This window comes from Rhea americana, unplaced genomic scaffold (assembly GCF_003343005.1).
Source record: "Rhea americana isolate MKP2758 unplaced genomic scaffold, rheAme1 scaffold_84, whole genome shotgun sequence".
NCBI classification, from domain to species: Eukaryota; Metazoa; Chordata; class Aves; order Rheiformes; family Rheidae; genus Rhea; species Rhea americana.
This window is the reverse complement of record NW_028187023.1, coordinates 1465157-1486452: the sequence shown is the minus strand read 5'-3', so window position 1 is coordinate 1486452 and position 21296 is coordinate 1465157. Positions and strand designations below refer to the sequence as shown.

Here is a 21296-nt window from a genome sequence, read left to right as displayed (position 1 = left end):
TTTTTTTTTTACTTCAGAAGAGAAGACTAATGCATCAATAATGTCTGTATACATGAAACTTCTTTCAGCACTGACACATGCTTTTTCAAACAACTTATGTAGGAGACAGTTCATTTACTCATTTTTTGCTGTCAACCTATCTGTAAGAGGAAGAAATAGAAAAAAAGAAATTTGTCAGCCTAATTCCAGTCCCAACAAAGATCCTGGAAGAACTTATTTCAACAATCTCTTTGTAAATATTTAGAAGATAACATGGCAATAAAATCAGGCASTGTGAATTTGTCAAGCACAAATAATTTCTAACTAATTTTATTTCCTTCCTTAATATAACAATCAGCAAACTGAGGAAGGGAGATACAGCTAATGAGGTATATTTCAACTATATTATGACTTTTCACAGTCTGAAAYACGACTTTCTCTTAAGCAAATCAAGGAAAAAGGATCCCTACTAAACTACTGTATGATACAAACATAGCTAGTGGAAAAATTACTTTCCTGGATTTAACAATAGGAATGTCATTTGCAAACTAATATTCATTTGTAATTATTGTAACTTTTGTTAGCACCTTCATAAATACAAGGATGCTAAAAGGAATGCACAAGTAAGACAAAGATAAAAAGTATGTGAAATTTCCCAGACCTTTCTGTGAATATATGTCACCAAAAGACACCCTGTAATACAATGTAATAACTGCAGCAGATGCCGTACAATATACGCTAAAAGCTTTTTTCCTGGCTGTATAAAGTAGGATATTTTTGTCTTACACGGAAAACTTAGAAAGATGAGAAAGCCACAAGAAAAAAAGTGTCAGAGCAGTGAAATTCGGCGGAACTGTGAAACACCAAACAACCTTTATGCTACAGCCATTAGGCGCTGGCTGTCGCGTCACTAGATAGGAATCCTTTAACTTTAGCGATAAGAAAGTAAACCGCATAGTCAAAAATAGTAAAAGACGCCTATATACATCTTCAGCAGCATAACGTCTTGAACTCTTGCTGATGCACACTGGCCCTTTRAAAGCTTGCAATACATCCTCAGCTCAAATTATAAGCTCCTGGGAATGTTCATGGCCCATCTGAACTAGAGCTAGCTTTTAGCCAAAAAAAAAAAAAAAAGCCAGTATTTCAAAATCCAGTGTGTTAAGTTGTAAGAACTGGCTGCGTATATCAATATCTGATATAGACTGATTTTTTGTTATCATGATGTTACGTGAYGCTAGATAATGTCTGTAATTGTTTCCAGCTGCCAAAATGCCACATGATTAAATGCTCTGAAGAAAGAGCCAGAAGAATGACAGTAATTACTGCAGTGAGATGAGTCATCTCTTCCAAGTGTGCCCATACACATTCCTACATTTCCTAACTTCTTCCTGTTCACCCTTACATAAGGTCAAGCTGCAGATATGTGACCTCTCCCTGGACAGGAAAGCAAGGTGTGATCCTCTGAGYGGGATTTTCAGTGCAGCTCCAGCTCTTACTGGATTCCAGCGCTCCAAGCCCAGTAGATACCTGGCGAATGTCTTCCTGCATGGTTTTATGTAAWGTACCTAATTTAGAAGCAGCATACCCCACAAAAAGAAGCTACAATATATTTCAGGTGCGATTATACTCAGTAAAAATGGCTTTTCAGCTTTCCTCCCTGACACTCCAGGCCTGGTCAGGTTACAAGTCAGAAAGATRATTTTTCTACAGCCCTTCAGATCTTAATATCAGAAAAATCCARSGTGTTTCTTCTGCCATCATGAGACGTATGAGTTAATAATTCTTCAGAGAGAACTGTGTTAGTAGCTGTTCTGATGACGTGCAAAGCGAAACAGAGTTCACGCTCCTTTCCTGCTCTCCTCTGCACTGTCCGCAGGATTRAAAACATTCACTGTTCATGCAAAGAGTAAAATAGACACTATTTTCATTTACGCTAGATACTACTACAGTACTTTTGATAAGATTGTACCATAAACCATAGTAAACTATAGTTTRCCTCTTATAATCTTTTGTAAACTATGCTTTTTTTTAAACCACCCTAAAGTTTTTTTTTAAAAGAATTTGGCCTCTCTAGAAACATACTTCTTTAGAAGCAATACAGTTTTGGTCAGCAATTCTGGAAAACATCTTTAAGTTTCCTTGCTTTCTAAAACTCTTCGTTAGCCACCTCAGAAATTAACATTTACCTTTTTTAACCCTTAAAATGCCAATCAACCACTCAGAGGCCAATCTCTGAACGGTGCCCGAAGTGCTGCCTCCCAGCTTGGAGCTCTGCGTCTAACACGGGTCATTTGCTTGTTTAAGCAAGTGTTCAAAGTTGCTGTTAAAATCTAGTGGGAAATGCTTTCTCCAACCCACTCCGCTTGCAACTAGGTAAAATCCACTGATCTCTAACATGACTCTTCCAACACCAGAAGTGACACTTATTATTTCTGCAAGCCAAGCCAAGATTATATATATTCAAAACCAGAATTTTTGCACTAGAATGAATAATGTTAATGCAAAAAGGAAGAAGGAAGCTCATGTAACTCCTAATCCTTYTTTCTTCCTATTTCTTCCTAGAAACAAATGCTAACTTTGCTTTTAGCTCTATCACACATTTAAATACACCTGGAGACAAAAACAAATAATGGCTTTTTAATTCTAAAATTCTGATATGGCTTTTTATCATAAGTTAACGACATTAAACAATTCCTGAGACATTCTCAACTGTCTTTCACAGATGTCAGATAGCTCTAAAATAATTATTTACAACAAGCAGCATTTTATATGACAAAGTAATCCTTTAGCACTGAAATCAATTGACTGTGCAAGATGAAAAATTCACAACAGCCTTCTGCCTGATCACAAAATAAATTCCTATGCAGGTTATTTTATATATATATATATATATATACACGTATATATATATATGTATACGGTAGAACAATTTTTACGCTAGGAAAGATTTGTATAAAACTGAAAGGAATTTTGCAAATTATGGAACAGGTAATGTGGATGAAACTTCAATTTTTAACCTTTACAGCTTTGGTTTCATTTTACAAAAGCTCAGCACTAAACTTCATGCTCAAGTTTGAAAATAAAAATCATATAAATTCAACTTGAGAATTTCCATTTTCATTTTCTTTGAGCGTTGATTCTTTGTGCCCACAAAACTTGCATGTGCACTACCATTTAAAGCAATATGCCAACATAACAACATGGACCTTGGTGTCATTGGAAGAACAACTTGGAAAGAAAAATTAAAAGGTAACTATCAGTTAAYGTATGAACATTACAAGCTATTTACATTTGTATTTCCTCTTTGGACTGAGGAGAGGTCTTTGGACTTAGGAGAACTTAAGACATTGTCTTAAGTTCTTAAATTTCTTCTGTGAACCCACACACATCCCAGCCCTCTCCTTCTCCTCTCATCTGRTTATAACTTGCTCTCTCCTTGTCTGTCTACAATAGCAGTGTTATTCTCACAGTAAAGCTAGAAAGTTTCAAAACTCACTTGCTCTGAGGATGTTCTCCTTGCTGCTGCACCTGGACTGGACCTGCAGAGAGAGCACAGAGTTTGTGAGCTACAGAAGTTAACAGGCATGCAAAATACAGAGATATAACGGGCAAGCTCCTGGGATCTAAGACAGAGGCTCTACATATTTTCAGCAACATTCTTACATACTCCACATGAAAGAAATATATTTAAACAGAAGAATATTAGCGGCTGGTCAGAGTCCGATATAAGCAATTTAAAACTCTCCTAACAACAGATAAGATGGCGTAAGGACAGGATAATAAGAGTAAAATCAAATAACACACTGTTTAAAATTATTTGTTAAACTCCAGTTTTATATAAAAATTCCACATTTTCTCGTATAATTATGATTACCATAACTCTGAATCTAAGCCTTCTGTTTTATGATTAGACAAAATACTAATGTAACTATATTATCATGACCTGCTTTAAAACTCTACTGTTGAAATTTTCAGGTATTATAGAAAGAGTTTAAATATATTCAATCTAGATTATCTTGATTCTGAAAATATTTAACAAACCTTTTTCATAATTGTATAAACAACTCACAGTTGTCTAAACAGCTCCTGGCTGGAGCTAGATTAATTTACTCAATTGTTACAGTTTGGCTAAAGGAAATGCGATGTTCATGATGAATTTTATAGTGCAATTAAAAAGTAACCGTGTAAGAATGGCAACTGGCTTCTCAGCAGATCCTCTTCCTGGGTGCTTAGCTGCCCCTGTGCTATTCCAGATTCATTAGTCTGACTCCAGTGGAGGACTACCATTGGTCTAATCCTCTAGTTAGCGCTGGCTTTTAGAGTTCCACCTGTTTACCAGGTAGATTAAAAAATTTTTGGTTTTGAAGGTTATCAGTCTTGTAGACACAACACAGTTTAAGCCGAACCTTTACTGAAGCATCAGCTCTTGTTAATTCTTCCTAACTTTGGAAGGATGCCACTGAATTTGCAAGTTAGTAGATGCACTAATCTGAAAAGAAGTCTGTTTTATGGTGGCAGCTGGCTGAATTGGTAACACTTGAGCAAAAAGCTTTTTTGTGTGGCTGAAACTGCAGCCATAAGCTAAAGTAAACCTCTCAGGAAGACAAGCACCTAAGAGAGTATGAACTGAATCCTCCCCTTTCGTACATCATTCATAGATATATTGCTATATTTCAGTGAGATGACTAATAAGATAAAATTATTTGGACATAGTTAAAGAGTGSAATAGCACAGGTGACTCTGAAGGTGTAATTTCCCTTGCAGAACATTTGTCTCTGCTAAGAAAGTGAAGGAATGAATCCAGACTCTCTTTCAGATTTCAGTTTGAATTTGTAGTTACAGAAAAAATACATAGGAAGTAAATATGTATRATCGGACAGTTATGATACACATTCAGTTCCCCAAAGGCTGTCTTCACAAAAGAGCAGCCACTGAAGTCTGAGACGAGTTGTGTCCCAGTTTCTAAACCTCTTTCTTCCATTCCACAGCAGCTTGCCCCAAATGTATATTCACATAAAAAATTGGATTCTACAGCGTAACACAGTCTATTTATTGTAATGGAATAACTTATGGAAAGTAATGTTGCAACTTAGAGTGGGTTATGGTGTCCTTCCCTGAAAAAAACTGTTGTTTTAAAAAAAAAGAAAAACAAAACCTCCCTCCTTCCCACCAAAAATACTATACAAGAAAACTTCAAATGAGATATTAATGATGCCCAAATTTGGCCCAGAGTTGTTTTTCCAGATTTCAAAGGCATGACATAAACTCTCTTTGGAAGAACAAAATACTTATCTATAATTTACCAAAGGACAATTCTGGACCAAAAGATGGTATAATGACATGAAGGAAAGCACAAAAGAGAGAGGGGCACAGAGAGAGAGGCACAGAGAGAAAGAGAGAAGCAGGATGGGATGTGGCAAGCCAAAAGACAGTGTATGCAAAAGGAGACATGGGCCTAYGTGTATAGACTATTGTTTAAAATGGAAGAGGCTCTCTTATTTCTCACTGAAAACCGTATGAGAAGAGAAAACGAGGAATGAGCCTGCTGCAAAATAATCACGCAATTTAGCAAACTGTGGACTGAAACTCAGTGAGATAACATAGTCCTAAAGAAAAAAAAAGGCAAAAACAAAAAATACAGAACACAAACATCCAGAAACAATCTACTAAAACAAACTAAGTAAAATAAGTGATCCAAAGGACACAGATAAAAGCTACTAGAGAAAGAGGAAAAATGTTAGCAGACAAAGACAGTGCTGAAGAAGTAAAATGGAAGTCAAGAGAGAGTCTTCAACAAAGTGGAGGAACAGAAGGAGCCCAAACCCATAGCGCAAAGCAATGTTTGCGAATGGAAAACAGCTCCTTTGAGCAGTAATAGTTACTCTCGAGTTGTAGCCTCTATTCCTCCTGAGTTCATCTTTAAGCCCTTCCAACCTATAGTGGAGCTAGCGTATGGACAAAAACAAGAGATTTATAATGAACAGAGCAGCTGAGATTTGCAGATCAAATCTTCTAATATAAAAAACGTGCTGACAAAATTTTGCTCTTACAATGTCCAAGTGACAATGGTAACAAAAGGCAGCTGGCTTCACCCACGGCCTCTCCGAGGTCACTTTTTTAATTCTGTGCACATAGAGGACTTCAGWGACAAAGTTAAATGTTCTTTGTGATTTCTTACAACAGGCCTGAAGTTTACAGTTTATCACTCACCTGAAGGGCAACATATGCAGTATGGGAAATAATTTGCTTTCCACAAATTTTAAAAGCAGCTGTGGAAGAGGAATCCATGATATTGAAATAAAATGCTTGATCAGCTAGACTTGATTGTTTCCCAAACTATGCTCACAGCTGCAGAATACAAACCAGGTTTTAACATAGCTGGCATCATAATTAGTTATTATATAATACTTGCATTTGTTTAATATGAATTGTATATTCATATCCTAAATGCTATTTTTAAAACAAAACTGCATTAAAATATAATTTCAATTAARACCCACCAGTTTTCTAACACATACACTTTTAGCTACAATGGAGCTTTGTATAAACGTAGTTCTGTGCTGTAGGCACCTGTTTTCATATTTTATTTTTTAYATATTGTGCTACTTTGTGACATTTACAAAAAATCTGTTTTCCTTTCACAGCTACTGCGAAGTAAAGATTCCGTTTTACATCACATACAGTACCACGACTGATTGGGACGAATGAGCAGTAATATTGTTTACTGTAATTCTTCTCACTCACAGGTTGTTACAGAAACAATAACCTGTGGCTGTCTCTCCTTTCCCAGGAAAGGTAGAGCTTCAGCGTTTGTCCAGTCCACATCTTGTTGGCTCACAGTGTATCTCGGCAGTAGATACAGTGCGCTATCATCCAGTGCCATTCCCCTGTGTAGTTCAGGCACAGGCAGAATGTAACCAAACYCAAAGCATTCAACTCACGTTACTGTTTTTTAAGGAAACTGGATTTTACGTTCCTTAAGATAMAATTTCATTGTGCTGAAATGCAGAGTAAGCTGTCTCCCATAGGCTGAAGCATTAAACAGAATGTGAAATAAAGCACTTTAAAACAAACTAAGGGAATGGTAAAATCAAGAGACCTGCTGACAATTTCCATCTATCAATCAATCATGATTGGTCTGAAAAATGAAATCACCGACTCTAATAAATTGGATGTATTTAAATCTACATGATATGTTTTGCTGCAAATAATAGTGTGCATAAAAGAAATCTTTACAAGAAAAACAGAAAAGGGCACAAAGAAAAGCTCATGCTTTAAGTGAAAAATTCACGTGAAAAAGAGAAAAGAAAATTAAAAGAACCCTTTAACATTTTACCATGATCTTTAGGAACGGTTAGAGAAATTACTTACCTTTTATAAGTCATAACAAGATTAGCACAGAGTATTAAGTCAGCTCTTCATTATGGGAGGTACAATTAAAAGCCATTGGTTATAATAAAACAAATTGCTACACAAAGATGAAGAGTTTCCAGCCCAATATGAAAAGCTAACTCTTATGGGAGAACATTTCAACTCAATTTTACAACATGAAGAACAATTCAGAACAATGACATCAAAACATGATTTATCACCAACAGAAAGAACCAGTTTCTCAGGATCACAGAGACTGTAGGAGGCTAGCCCATAATCTTGATCTTTTATGGGAGAGCATATTGCTCCACTTTTAGGACAGCATGCAGAACGTGGAACCACCAGCAGAAACCCAAACACATATATCGACACAGAGGACTAAGGTACAGGAAAGGGAATGGGTTTGCCAAGCTGTAATGAAGGAAGCAGGATATGCAAAGCATAGCAGCAGTTACCAGTTTGAGAACTATATTCCTCTCACTGTCTGAAAAATGCCAGATTTATTTATGAGGTGTTGCACATATCAYAAGTTACTGTCTGTAAGGAAGTGTTTTACTCATATCACCTTTCCTTGGCACTCCAGCAGTAATGTGAAGACAATTTATGCTGTGTGGTCTGGGAAAGCACAATGTTGCTGCTTCTTTCCACATGTGCTGATAGAAAAGATAAATTATATAGCAACTAGCACTACAGGAGAGCCCCCTAATACTTCACGTAAATGCTTCTTATAATTTGATACTACAAAGTAGTTAAATGGCAAGAAATATCTCAAGCTTTAGCACCTACTGTGATGGCTAAATTATTTTTTTCAAATTGTACTCATCATTTATATATTAGTTACTCCCTTTCTACATTGGTAATTAGTCTGAGTTCTATACCATATACTCAGTGTGTATGCCTTTTGAATGCTCTCTCAAGCACTGAAGACTTGCCTGCTTTAAATAGATGTAAAACCACATATGCTCCCATTTCTAGTGTAGGAGTTTACATGGTCTTTCCTGCCTAAAATATTCTTTTTTCCCTAACAATGCAATRGATATCAATATCTGTATCTAAATAYATAAAATAAAATTAAAGAATAATTAGTAATGTCTCAAACCTGTGTAGTAACACTATAAAAATACTGATTAATTAACTTTGGCCTATTACTATAAGCCAAACTAGRAAAGGATTGAAAAAACGTAATGAAACACACTAGTTTCATTTAAAAAGTTGYTTTAAATCTAATCTGAATTATGGAGAAAATTGTAATTGCTTGGTTGAAGTACTATACAATATAAAAGTAAGATTGTTTAAATGATTTCACAGAAAAAGTATGTATAGAATTGCCAGCTTCAAAATCTTTTTAATGAAATACTTGAGGATTAAATAATCCTAGTAAAATATGCAGCCTTCCTATTTCAGGAATTCATTCAAAAGAGTGCTCTTACACTGAGATGCATATGTTTTAAGAGTATGCTTAATCACCATCTAAATTAGGACAAAATTCAGTCCAAAACTAGAGTGAGCGCCTCACTCCCACCCCCCCTTTTTTTTTAACTTTGAAACTGAGAACACCTCTAAGGGGAGAGGAAAGTGAACTCAAGGAATTTTATAGGAGCAAACACACTAGCACATTTTTAAAAGGAGCAGCACTGTTGGTGGGATTCATCTCACTTTAGATAYGAATAATATAGTATCCTATGCATGGAATTACTCACCTGGAGTCAGTGGGAACAAATAAGTACTTTTAGGACACAAYTTATCTGGCCTGCTGTAGGCATTTACTTTAGGACAAAATGAATTGTACCTAAGATGTACAGTTTTCTCTACTGACTGTAAGTGCAGTCTGCACAGGTAGCTCAGGTGTAGGTGTCTCCACTGTGCWTGTCTATGTTTAGTCAGGTAAATCCTATCATCTGATGTATTTCTAAGTTATCAATAATTAGAAATGATGATTGCAGACTCTTTATGCTCAAGGATATCTAAAGAAGAGAAAAACTGCACTGAAAGTAAAAATATCAAAAAACATTCTTAAGAATTACGGACTTTCTTTCCCAAAATAAAAAATAGTTTAGGAGCAGATTTTAGCTGCTTARTAAGTGTTATGTTTACTAGACTGGATACTAAACAAATCATCTTCAAATCTACAATATACTTTTATTTCTTTAAGCACATATTACTGAGTTTTATCTTTTCTGAGATTTTTTTCCAGCCACCTATATTTCACATGAAGATACATTTAATTTTGATCATTGTTTCCCAGTAGACAATGAACACAGACACGGGATTTTATGGCCAGATTATGCTTCAACCTAACTGCTGTCCAAACAGGACTGTTGAGGTGGATGGATGAATATACCATAGAGACACGAGGGTTGAATTGCTTCCTTTTACAAGAGCAGAATAAAAAAATATAGTATTCMATATCTGGAACAAAGCAAAATTAAAGGCGCAGAGGACAGTTTTCTGGGAAACAAAAAAGATGCTGATTATTCCTAGTCTCTCAACTAAAATTGGCCTTGTCCCTAATAAAAATGTTTATTATTAAAAAAGAGTTCAATCAAAACCTTATACATCAACCCAAATTGCAAGCTGAACACCTCACTGAATGATAAAACAGGGAGAACCATGATACATACAAAAGGCTTTAAAACAAGAAAGCGAGACAAAACAGTGAACCAGCGAGGCCAGAAGGCCAGGCCAGAAAGCTAGCGGGAAGGCAAACCAGCTATTACAAACTAGCTACAAGCTGAGAATAAGAAGATGCAAGAGAAAGGAAGTGATCTTTTTAATCCCACGCCAGGAAATTCTATGAAGCACTTACACTCGTATGAGAAAAAGGACACGAGCTGAGTTTTGTCTTCTTAAGCCTGAGCATGGGAGCGCGTACAAACACGCCGCATGCAGAAGAGCACGGGAAAGGCGGAGCACGTTTCCGTGATGCTCTAAGAGCGGTACAGGGCCCATTCGAGCCCATACTGGTTTTGTTCAGAGAAGAAATCCCAAAGCGGTGTCCTGCGGCCGGTGCAGTTAATTAGGACGGTGTTGGCAGGCCTGCAGGCGGACGGCGGTGCTGTGGGGCGCACCTCCAAGCCCACGACAGACACCCTCCTCCGCTAAAAGRCCGTCTCCAAAAGCGAAGTAGACAGAGCTACTAATGCCACAGAGAGGCTTCCTGGAGGTAACAGAAACCTGGTCATGTACTCCCCTCGCTCTCTTACAGACCCTACTTAGTAATTCACCCACAAGGAAAAGGGAGCTGGAAAGAGGAGAGGAAATGGGCAGCCTTATTCCTTCTTGAGGCCATTCAAATATATTTTAGCAAGCATAAATAAATGCATATTACTAAATCAAGTGAATCTAATCAGATTTCATTTAGATATAATCTTACTTGAATAACTGATCAGAGAATAAAAAATACTTTAAAAATCCAAGAATAGTCAGATTTTTTTTTGCATTAGGAAAATTCTACTACTTGTATTATTAGCTGTGAACAAGATCTTTTATAGGTTTAAATGAAAATTTTTAAAAAGCCCTAAATGCCCTGGAAATAATCTTCAGTTTGAGAAGTAGATAGTGTAAATAAAGGCAGACCTAACGAATTTTCTTTCCAAAAGTGGCACAAGAGACCCCTATTGCCCTTGTTCTTTGCCACAGAAATAGGAATTATTTGCCTAACACATTGCACATTATTAAAAGAATAAATGTTACCACTAGAAATAACTATGTAAAATTAACCAATAGGATAGTAATTCTTTCTCTTTGCTCCTGGTCTCCTCCATGTCTCATTTCCCATCAATTTTGGGCATTCCTTAGAGGGGAACAGTTTGGAAAACTGTGACCTCTATTCTCTCCAGGTAACAGTGATGATATTAACTACTGTAGACTGTACTGGCACACGCATACCTGTTACTAAAAAACCTCATAAGCTAAACAAGTCTTTGTTTAAAAGCAGTGAGAAGAGAAAGAATTTAAATAACTGTGCAAATTGCTGCGTGAACATATACATACAAGTGTTCTACATGTTTAAACTGCTGGCTTTATGCTGAATACGAGTTTCGCAGCAGGCATATGGGAAAACAGTCATTTACGGTAATTTAATTTTCATGCGTAATATTGCTCCTTAGATAGATTTCCTGCATTTGTTAAACAACAATCATTGGATAAAGTAAGTCAAATATTCTCGCTTGATTATTTCATTTGAAAAGCCTGGCGTGGAGCTCTGAGAATTCTGTACGCTGTGTAGCTATTATGCTACTATTCAGTCTTACTTTCATACTGCCTCACAACCTGGCAAACTGACTGATGAATGACCTGGCCTTCGGAGTATGTGTTAGGTGTCTGAATTATTTCCTGCCTGACCAGTATTAAGACCTTTCCAACTCCTTGTCTGTTCCAATTCAACAGGCTTTTTAAGCTGCCGTCTTTCAGAAGGACTAAAAATACAAAATTGATGTATATACACTGTTGTCTTCAAGCACAGAATAAATTACTGTGACCCCTGGCATACATTATTATGATTAACATCTTATGTTTCATCTCTATTACAAGTAYTGTGCTTTAAAATGAAATTTCAACTATTTTCACATTTTTCTTCCTTGACCCCAGCAACAGTCAATTTAAATGCAGTATCAAAAACAAATTCCCCTAACACTGCAAGAAACGGAAACTACTTTTCCTCAATGGTGTGACCCTCGAAATTACATTTCAAARGGTTTTATGAATTTTAAAATAAATTCTTCATCCAAATATAGTCATGTAACACTAATAAGGTTAAGTGAAACACTTAACTGTTAGGAAATTTCAGATCAGTGTTATCTGTACCACCCTTATTTTTCTTTGAAATGTAGGCATTATGAGACGATCTCTGATTTCATCTTTTTTATTTTATTTTTTTTTCCAGTAGGGCTTCTGCTTCAACTAGATGAGGTTATTTCTTTTCACTCCTTCTGTTGGAAAACTGATTTTATGTTTTACTYACTAAACGATATCCAAACTCTGTCYTGAATGGGGAACTACTTAGTTTTTACAGATTTCTCTGTTGCACTCAATTCTGCGACACCAAATGTCCTTACACGTAAAGACATTCATTTCTGTAGTATCTTTGTGAAGCACAGGGATAGTTTTATTTCACAAATGAGAAACTAAGACCTAGAGATATCTAGACTAAGTTTAACTTGACCCACCTCCAGCTAGATTTGTGTCCAAATGCAAAGCCCCTAGAGCTGCCATTTATTTCAACTGCATTTGGAGTGTTCAGCCTATGCGAAAATCATCCCATCAGCATCTCAAGAAGGACACAGAGAAAATGAGTGTGTAGCCCTGAAAATGGCATAAGAGGTTTGTCCAGCATAAAACATGAAGTTTGCATCAACCTTGTTTGGAGACAAAGGATGCAGTATGGTCTTCCTTGGTACCCATTCAAGCCTTTCTGCTGCAGCATTTTCCATCCCAGCAGACAACTACCTCATCTCCCAGTTCCTGAAGTGAAAGAAGAATAGCTGTATTCATCATTCACCTTTGTGCTATAACTGGGAAACGTGATTCAGTTTTGTTACTACCAAGTTATTGGCAATATCTAGATAAACGTTGGTGGGGAAGGAAGATATACCTCTCTAGAACATTTTATTTTTGTTATTTTCATTCCTAAGCCCTCTGAGCTGGGATTAAAACAACAAACATATTTCCTATGACCTTCCAAGGATTTTGAATCAGACTTTTAATCTCCAAGAAAGCCTAAGACTTAAATTTCATGCTTACAATCTATCCTTCTTGAYGCTGACTACAGGGGTGACATTCCTCATATCTCTATGCTAAGAAAAAAATTAACATGTGAAAAACAGTAACAGCTAAGCCAAAACAACGATAAATTTTAAAAGCCACCAATCAACTGACCAATCAATCTCCAGGCTAAATGAGTTAACAAAGGGGATCAAAGCATTTTTCAAAGCTTTTTTTACAATTAAATTTCAGCTTCTTACACTGGCCTTTGCCAGCAGTTTTGGTTGGATATTTTAATAGTTATTAGCACTCTAAAGTGAATGGCTGGATTACCTTTTCATTATGTGAGCACGAACAAAACATATTTTTCCCCATGTCATCCAATCAGACAATCTGCATGGACACAGCTCCAAAGCAGCTGAAAACACAGCACAGCATAAACTAGCTTCTCATTTTGCTGATGCCATTCATTTCACTTGCATAAGTGTTTTTATTATATGAATAGAAATCACAGCTTTCCTTATTGAACTGTGTCCCTACTCAGAGGACATCGCCTGTCTAATTTTTCTACATTGATAAAATGTTCCTGGCATAGACATAGTTTAAGGCTGTAAAACTACTGTCTTTTGTGACTTTCAAAAAAATTAAAAAGCACTACAAAAGCCATGTATGTATAATATCTTGAATTCTTTATAGGATTTTAAAAGTCTGTATCACAAAACATATGTATATAAATTTATACAGAGCCTATAAATGGGAAATACATTGCAGGAAATCTGAGCTCAGATAGAATGAGATGGGTCCTAGCAGACATCTCCGGATTTGTCATTAATGTATGTAAATCAAGGGAAATCACTCAATGTCTGTATGAAGAGATAGCAGGACTGAGTAGCAATGGCCCTTTAGCATTTATCCCTTCCTTCCTGGATGACTTGCTTCTCCTTTCCTCCTCTCCCCTGTAGCCTCCTCCTCATTTGCAGAACAAGGAAGATCTAAACCATCTCCTTGGCCACTGAACCTTGATCAGTTCTGGAGCCGGAAACAACCTCTAAGGCTGAAGTACGCTACAGCGCGTTCCTAAGTTACCCACACACAAAGTTGGTAACTTTGCTGCTCTGTTAAGTGCGAGAAGCACCTCACCAGTGCAGTACATGGCTTTCAAGAACAGAAATGGGAGAACTTGCATATTTTCCTATTGTTAGAACCTTTTTTTTTCTTTTCTATCTGACTCCTCTATCTGTGCCAGTGTTCAATAAATTAYGTGCTTCCGTACTGCATACTGAGTGAATAATGCTGAGAGCTGTGGTGAGTGTAAACCTTTCACAATTTTTCCAAAAGAAGGTTTGCTATCTAGAAAATAATGATTAGTGTGATCACTAGGAATGTCTGACAAAGCAGGTGCAAAACTAACCAYTAATTACTTTAAAGTTGACAGCATAATTTAATGAATGTCCTTAATGAATATTAGATTTACCCAGTGTTTAAATTTAAATTTTTGAGTTACACGTGACACAGAATCAAAGTATTTTTGTGTTAGAAAAAAGYATATTCCTCACTGCTACTTAAAACAACATGACATTCTTAATATGAAAGAATTCAGGTAAATGAATGTTGCTTAAACRTTCTTAAACTTTTCAATCGAGCCAGAAGCAGCAAATCTGAAGGCCTTTTAGGTAAGAGTGCAAAAACTAGTAAATACAGGTAACRTGTCCATTACAGTCATTGATGTATACAGTACTCGTAACAGACAAAATCTCAACTTGTTTCCTTTTAAATATAAAAATGAATAAAACTTTTTAAAATTAAGATTCAACTAGGGAGCAACAACTGCAAGGAAAATGAAGCTTCAGTCTGTGAACCCATCTGAGCAGTAAATCACCAATACTGGGAATTTACTGTATGAGTAGCTGTTACCCAGAGAGGCAGAAATGGAGCCATGGAGGCTCTCCTCCAAGGAGAATTGTTAAAGTGAAAATCAGAATCATCATGGATGAATAACTTAATTATTTCAGAGAGTTCATAAGCTATGGAAAGGAGAGGCTGGAATCAAGAAAATGCCACACTGAGAACTACACTGTTGAAGATAAGTTAGAAATTCGTTTCGAAAGCAATCAGAAATACAAATGCTGGAAGAGGATTTGCATTTAGGATTCTCCTTTGAACCTCAAAAGAAGCCTCAAAGGCTGGAAAGGAAAGATTCCTTTAGGGCTGTCTTGAATTTGGCAGCGCAGATTGCAAGGTCCRGCACAACGGCGACCACTAGCTTCCCCAGAGCAGTGTGTGCTCGGCACCCCAGGCTGAGAACTGAACATCTACGTGGTTGGGCTTCTAGCAGCACTGAATCATGGAAACTGGTAAAATAAAAAGGCATATGGGAAATACTGTGAATAAGGACAATCCTTTTCCCCCTCCAGCTCTTAAATGAAAAGCTGTATGATAATTAGGCTTAGCTAAAACTTTTTTCCAGGTTACAAAACTGCATTTTTAAAACCGGAAAACAGGAAATATGGGAGGAACACTGATGGGAACACACTGACTAACTGACYAACTGAAACTGATGCTCTTATATTTATCTGACTACTGTGTGTTAAAACAGTTCCTGTCCACTAGAGAAGCACGTAAAATAGATGACACCTGATGGCATTTTACATCAATGATTACGCCAAAAGCCCCAAAGCAATGTAACTGAAGTTAGCTCAACTTTGGTTTGCTTGTTAGTATTTCGGACTCTAGACTCATCTTCCACAGCTTCTGTTACTTAAGCCGGTTCCGCAGCGCCAGGCTGCTGCCGGGATCCGACCGCAGAGTGCAGTTGTGCYGACTCCTATCACAAGTGCAGCAGTTTACAGATCAACATCTGGCTTCACAAGGAAGCTGTTTACATAGTACAATCCAAGCAAATAAATATTAAATGTTGTATGCTGGTGTGCAGCTTGCTTCTGAATGAAAAAAAAAAKAATAATAGTGGCTAGCTAGAAAGGAAATCTCACAGGTGTATATTATGGAGCAAGGGGCCCAGCATAGGAAAAGGGAAAAACTGTTTAAATGGATCTAATCATAAACAAACATGACGAGACTGACACTGGGAAACGCAAAAGCACATTACAGACACGAGCCTAAACTACAACCGAGCAAAGGGAAAATAATACTCACAGTTCTCTGACTTGGTCTAATTTGTTGCATAAGAGATTACTGATTCGTAACGGATTACATATCTGTACCATAAGGCAGGAGGAAATGTCTCACTTTTTTACAGCACAAGAAGAAAGGGAAAAATCTGCATTTAAAATCGAAATTTAAAGATATATCTTGTCTTGAAAAAAAAAGCAAAGAACTTTAGAGTTTCAAATGAAGGAGGGTGGAAAATTACTTCTGAATTATTTGATTTTAAAATACAGATCCTTACATAACATTTTCTGGAATATATCTGTGATTTTATTGTTCAATTTCTTAGCGCCTATCCTTTCTAACAGACACTTGAATTTTACCTATTCTCTGCTTGCTAAATGAAGAGCTGGTAAGCATTTCACCAAAATAAAAATAAACAAAAACTATTATGATTTTGGTAAGATGAAAAGATAGAGTTTAAGCCAAAATTTTTAATAGGAAATGAAATGTCTTTTAAAACCCAGTTTTTACCACTTCTCTGAATGTGAAACAGTTCTATGTAAATGAACCTAGTGCTTGGATTGAGTTTATTAGTAGAGAACAAAAGAACAAGGGCAAAACATTTACATGGCAGGATAATTTAATTTGACAGAAGTCACAAGGTAGCACTATGAGCAGAGAAGCAGCAGGACTAGGTAAAATTTTCCTTCTATTTTCAGGATATGAACTGCTGATAGATGTAATTTGGGATTCAGCAGTTGGTAAACAAAGATAAATTATATAAAAAAGTTCAAATACAAATATAGTAACAGATTTTTTAATTTTTTAAAGTGAATTTTATTTTAGGTATCTAAGACAGCATTCACTGAAGTTATTCATGTGTACCTTGATCAGATTACTGCACCGATGTAATCTCTTTACCAACGTGACTTGACGTTTTGCCATACTTTCATTCACGAACTGTCATGAATGCCTGACTTTATATAACATCTGTTCTTGCAGCAAAAATCTCTCTCTATTCTGGTAAGGCAGAGAAAATGCTACAGAGGATTTTTAGCACAGCTACTAACCCGAATCAAGAGAATGAAGATAGAACTATCAAAGCTATTTTCTCTGGATTAGGACACTGGACCACTGACTTTTCATAGTTCTGCATTTTAATATGCACTCAGGAAACTGTAGTTCTGTGAAAGTTAGGATTTTAATTCATTTGTTTTTTCTTAAGCCAGAGGACAGTACTAGTATTAGCAAAGCAAAATGCAATAGAAAAAAACGTAATTCTTTAAATGGGAATTGCCAAGTAGCTGAGCCCAAAGCTCTTGTGTCCTAAGCCCAGTTATACCTTTAATTGCCAAAGAATATTTTTTTTATGCAATGACAATGATCTTATGTTAGTGAAAACAATTAATAAATATTAAAGACCCTCTTCTTGGCCACGGCCCCCTAAAACACTTCTGCCCTTAAAGTATGTCACCCTGAGACTGTAAAACTGTTGAATATCATGACCATTTTTCTGGTATAGAAATTCTTCATATTGCAAAAAACATCCCCAGTGAGTCATATAGAGGAAAAGTTTTTAAAACAGAAAATGCAAAGAAAAAGAAAATCCTGATGTTGTGTGTGCTTTCCCTATCTAAGTGTGACTCATTTTGTTTGTGCTTTCCCTATCTATGAGATGCATTTATATTACACAGAAGAAAGTTAATTTATGTAACAAAATATAAACTTTGTTTGCATATAATATACTTAAAATAATGTATAGATTTGGGCCATAAAAGCTGAGTACAAAAATAGCCATTTTTTGTTAATCTGCCCAATAAGAAAACACCATAATTTACTCACTATGGGTTACTTACTCTGCTTACTTTATACTGCAAATATAAAGACCACCCTTGCTATATCTATTTAAATTACTTTCATAATTTTATAGTTATTACTCTAATACAGTGCTAGAAACATACTTTTAACAACATGCAACTCAAGTTTCAGATATTGTATGTGGATATTCACTTAGGATTTTCATTTATATTAAAATATTTGCATAATTAGAAAAACAGTACTGATACCAAAGCATTCTGTAGTGCCTAATAATTAACTGAAGATTGCAATTTTTCAGTTATCTACCAGTTGCACTAACAATTATCACTGTTGAATTCATTCTTCTAAACTTAATATCTGGCAAACTGCTGCTGGAAAGTTTTAATTTATAATATCAGAAGAAACTAACTGTAAAAATTGCAYTAATTGGTCCACTTCTTAGTAATATAGGGGGAGATATTTATGGAAAAAAAGGAAAAAATACACAATTCAAAAAAAGAACTAGAAAGTGTAAGGGGTTGTCACAGTAAAMCCCCCTAAACCAGGTTTCAGAAAGCTGGTATACCTTCTTAGTGCAGGAGAGCCAGCAAAGCCTTCTGTAAGCCCTAGATGCAGAAATTGCAGAAATGCAACAAATTCAAAATGTTGGACTTACTGTGCGCACATAGAGGATTCTCTTGAGTCTGAATATCAAAAATAGTCCCCTCTGCCTTTGAGATGTAAGTGGTCCACACATACACAAACCAGTCGCGCAGTGCAGTGTAAATGTCCTGGAATTTAAGAGCAGGTAACTAAAATTGAATTCTGGAGTCTATGCTGGTGGCAAATGCTTGAAAGTCAGACTTGCAATTCTCAGTATTGTAGCATTGTGTTCTTTTCCAACTAGCCTGATTAGAAGGAGGAACAATCTCTTACCTTGCTTAAGTTTTAAAGAATGAGTTAGATTCAGTTATTTACAACATTGTGTAACGTATACTACCGATAATTGTACTTTAATCTGGAGCACTTACAAATCTTCCTGCAGTCTCTGACTGAATGAGCTTCTAAAGTCATGAATTCAACAGATCAACTGCCTGTTGCAGGGAACAGTATTTCCTCTAGTTCTCTGAACACTTAATTCCTGATACTGGCCCCCCTATCCCTGCATTATCAGATAAGATTATAATCATAATCTATAGCATTTTATTAAGAAATCTAAGTATACAATCAAATCCAGCTAATCAGTATGCAGCCAGTATGTATTCCCAAACTATGTTTATGGAAATAACTTACTTTCTAGGAGAGAAAACTAAAAGAAAAATTTGCAGATCTCTCACAACGCAAGACACCATGCGCTAACCTATTAATGAACCTAAATAAAACAGATGACATGCTGTACACTTGAGTGTCTCCCTCTTTGCAACTGATTTTTCATGCTCACATTTTATTTTCTGTTTTTTTGGAAAGCAGAGGATAGCACTGTGATGAACATTCATCTGCCGCTATACTTGCAACAAGCAGATCAATAGGTTTCCTTCATTACGCTTTCAGCCAAACGCATAGCACATGCAGAAGCCGGAGGAAAGGCAGAGAAAGAAAGAGAGAGAGATTGATGCTGATAATAAAAACTCTGAGATACAAATGAAGATAAAAAATGGGGTCATTGCATACCTAAGTGGAGTTTTATAAATTAGCAGACTTCAGACTTTCCTCTGTTGGTCAATTGGTTATATTAAATTTTGTACAGTATTTTAAAGATAAAATGTAAGTGAAGTCAATCTGGTATAATTAATTTCTTAAGTGAACTACAGCTATTTTAAAAAGATTACTATTCTTTGTAACACTGGATAATGAGTCGATTATATATGAATTACACACATACTGTACTGCACAACTGCTAAGTCAGCATCATTGCTAATTAATACATTTCCACTCTTAGAAAGTTCATTCTAATACTTCTGCTAACATTTATAAAAATTACAGGCATGAAGCTAAATCATTTTCATAGAAGAAGGAAAAACTTTTTTGTAGACTGTGAAGTTCGAAGAGGAAGTGAATTTATATTTTACCATTTATATGTTACCATTTTAGAGCATTAAAGACCTACTTCTCTTGCCACAAGGGAATCACTTTTTAAGGAAACTTGCTGTTATTTAATTGAATTAAATCAAACAGACAGAGCMTCTATCTCATTCTAGACAAGTGGAATTGTTAAGGTGCTGAGTGGGGCTCTAAAGAAAACTCTCCAGGTAGATATATAGTACTACTACCCTATAATGAATGGCAACAAACTATAAAAACATTGCTATAACTAAAGGTAAGTAGAAGTTTTAAAAAACTTTCTGCCCATTCTTCTCAAACAACCTTCAGTTGACCATGCCCACAGTTCTGGAAACTGGTGAGAACCAAAAGGATCAGGTGAAAAGTTGTTTTTCTTTATTATTAAACTCTGAGACGGAAAATGGACTTTACAAAGATGTTTTTTACGAAAGAAAGCAGGAAGCAAACTCTACCTCCAGTTCTTCACAATGGTGAATATACAGATCCAAGTTTGCCTTCTAATGGAAGATTTAGCACTTCTTTAGTTAAAGCTCTTGTATGTAACAGCTTAAAAAGTTCTCTTATATTACAGTCAGTTGCCTTTTTGGCAATTTTAGTTCAAATATTGCCAATGCATCCAATTCYAAAGCTTTTCCCCCAAATCAAAATAATAATTAATTTTCTCAAGATGAACCTACCTTGACTATTTCTGAAAAATAGATTTCAGAAATTTCTTATAATAGGTGATATTCTTCTTTTGGTTTTGTTCTACCATTGTCATTCAGCTGAATTCCTGCAACACTGATTCCATTTCTACTGCCTGTGTATTCCTGGCATTCTCTGAAGGTTCAATTTGATGACTGGTATTTTTTTATACCTTCAGTTTGCAGTTTAAAAGAAGGCAGTCTAGATCTCACACAGTCTATTTCAAAAGCATGGAATAGTGATCAGCGGGAAAAACGTACATCACATGATCTGTCTCACCAGACAGCCAGGTTATCCACATCTTTAGATATAAAGATCTTCTCTTTGGACAGAATATAAAGGACAAATTGCTTGCACACTCTCACACTGACACCCTAATACTTCAGCAGACCTTTTGCAACAAATCTCAGAGACTTCCTTTGTGGACAGGGTTTACTAAACCCTTAATACTCCAATTTTCTTTTTCTGTTGAGGTAGACTCTATCTGTTCCAAGATCACTAATCAGTACCACAAGCCGATAGCTATGGAAAAGGCAAAACAGTTTTTGGAATCTGGTTAAACAGGAGAGCCATAAATACCTGACCACCCG

The 21296-nt window shown here is 36.1% G+C and overlaps 1 protein-coding gene across 11 annotated transcripts in view; it reads right to left on the bottom strand.

The window, feature by feature from the left end:
* Nucleotides 1-21296, bottom strand: part of GPHN (gephyrin) — a 214083-nt gene that overhangs the window by 51657 nt on the left and 141130 nt on the right. For all 11 annotated transcript variants that reach the window (XM_085323312.1, XM_085323315.1, XM_085323313.1 and 8 more), the window contains one exon: nt 3479-3521. In XM_085323312.1, the coding sequence (XP_085179438.1) occupies nt 3479-3521 (43 nt within the window). The remainder of the gene's footprint in view (nt 1-3478; nt 3522-21296) is intronic.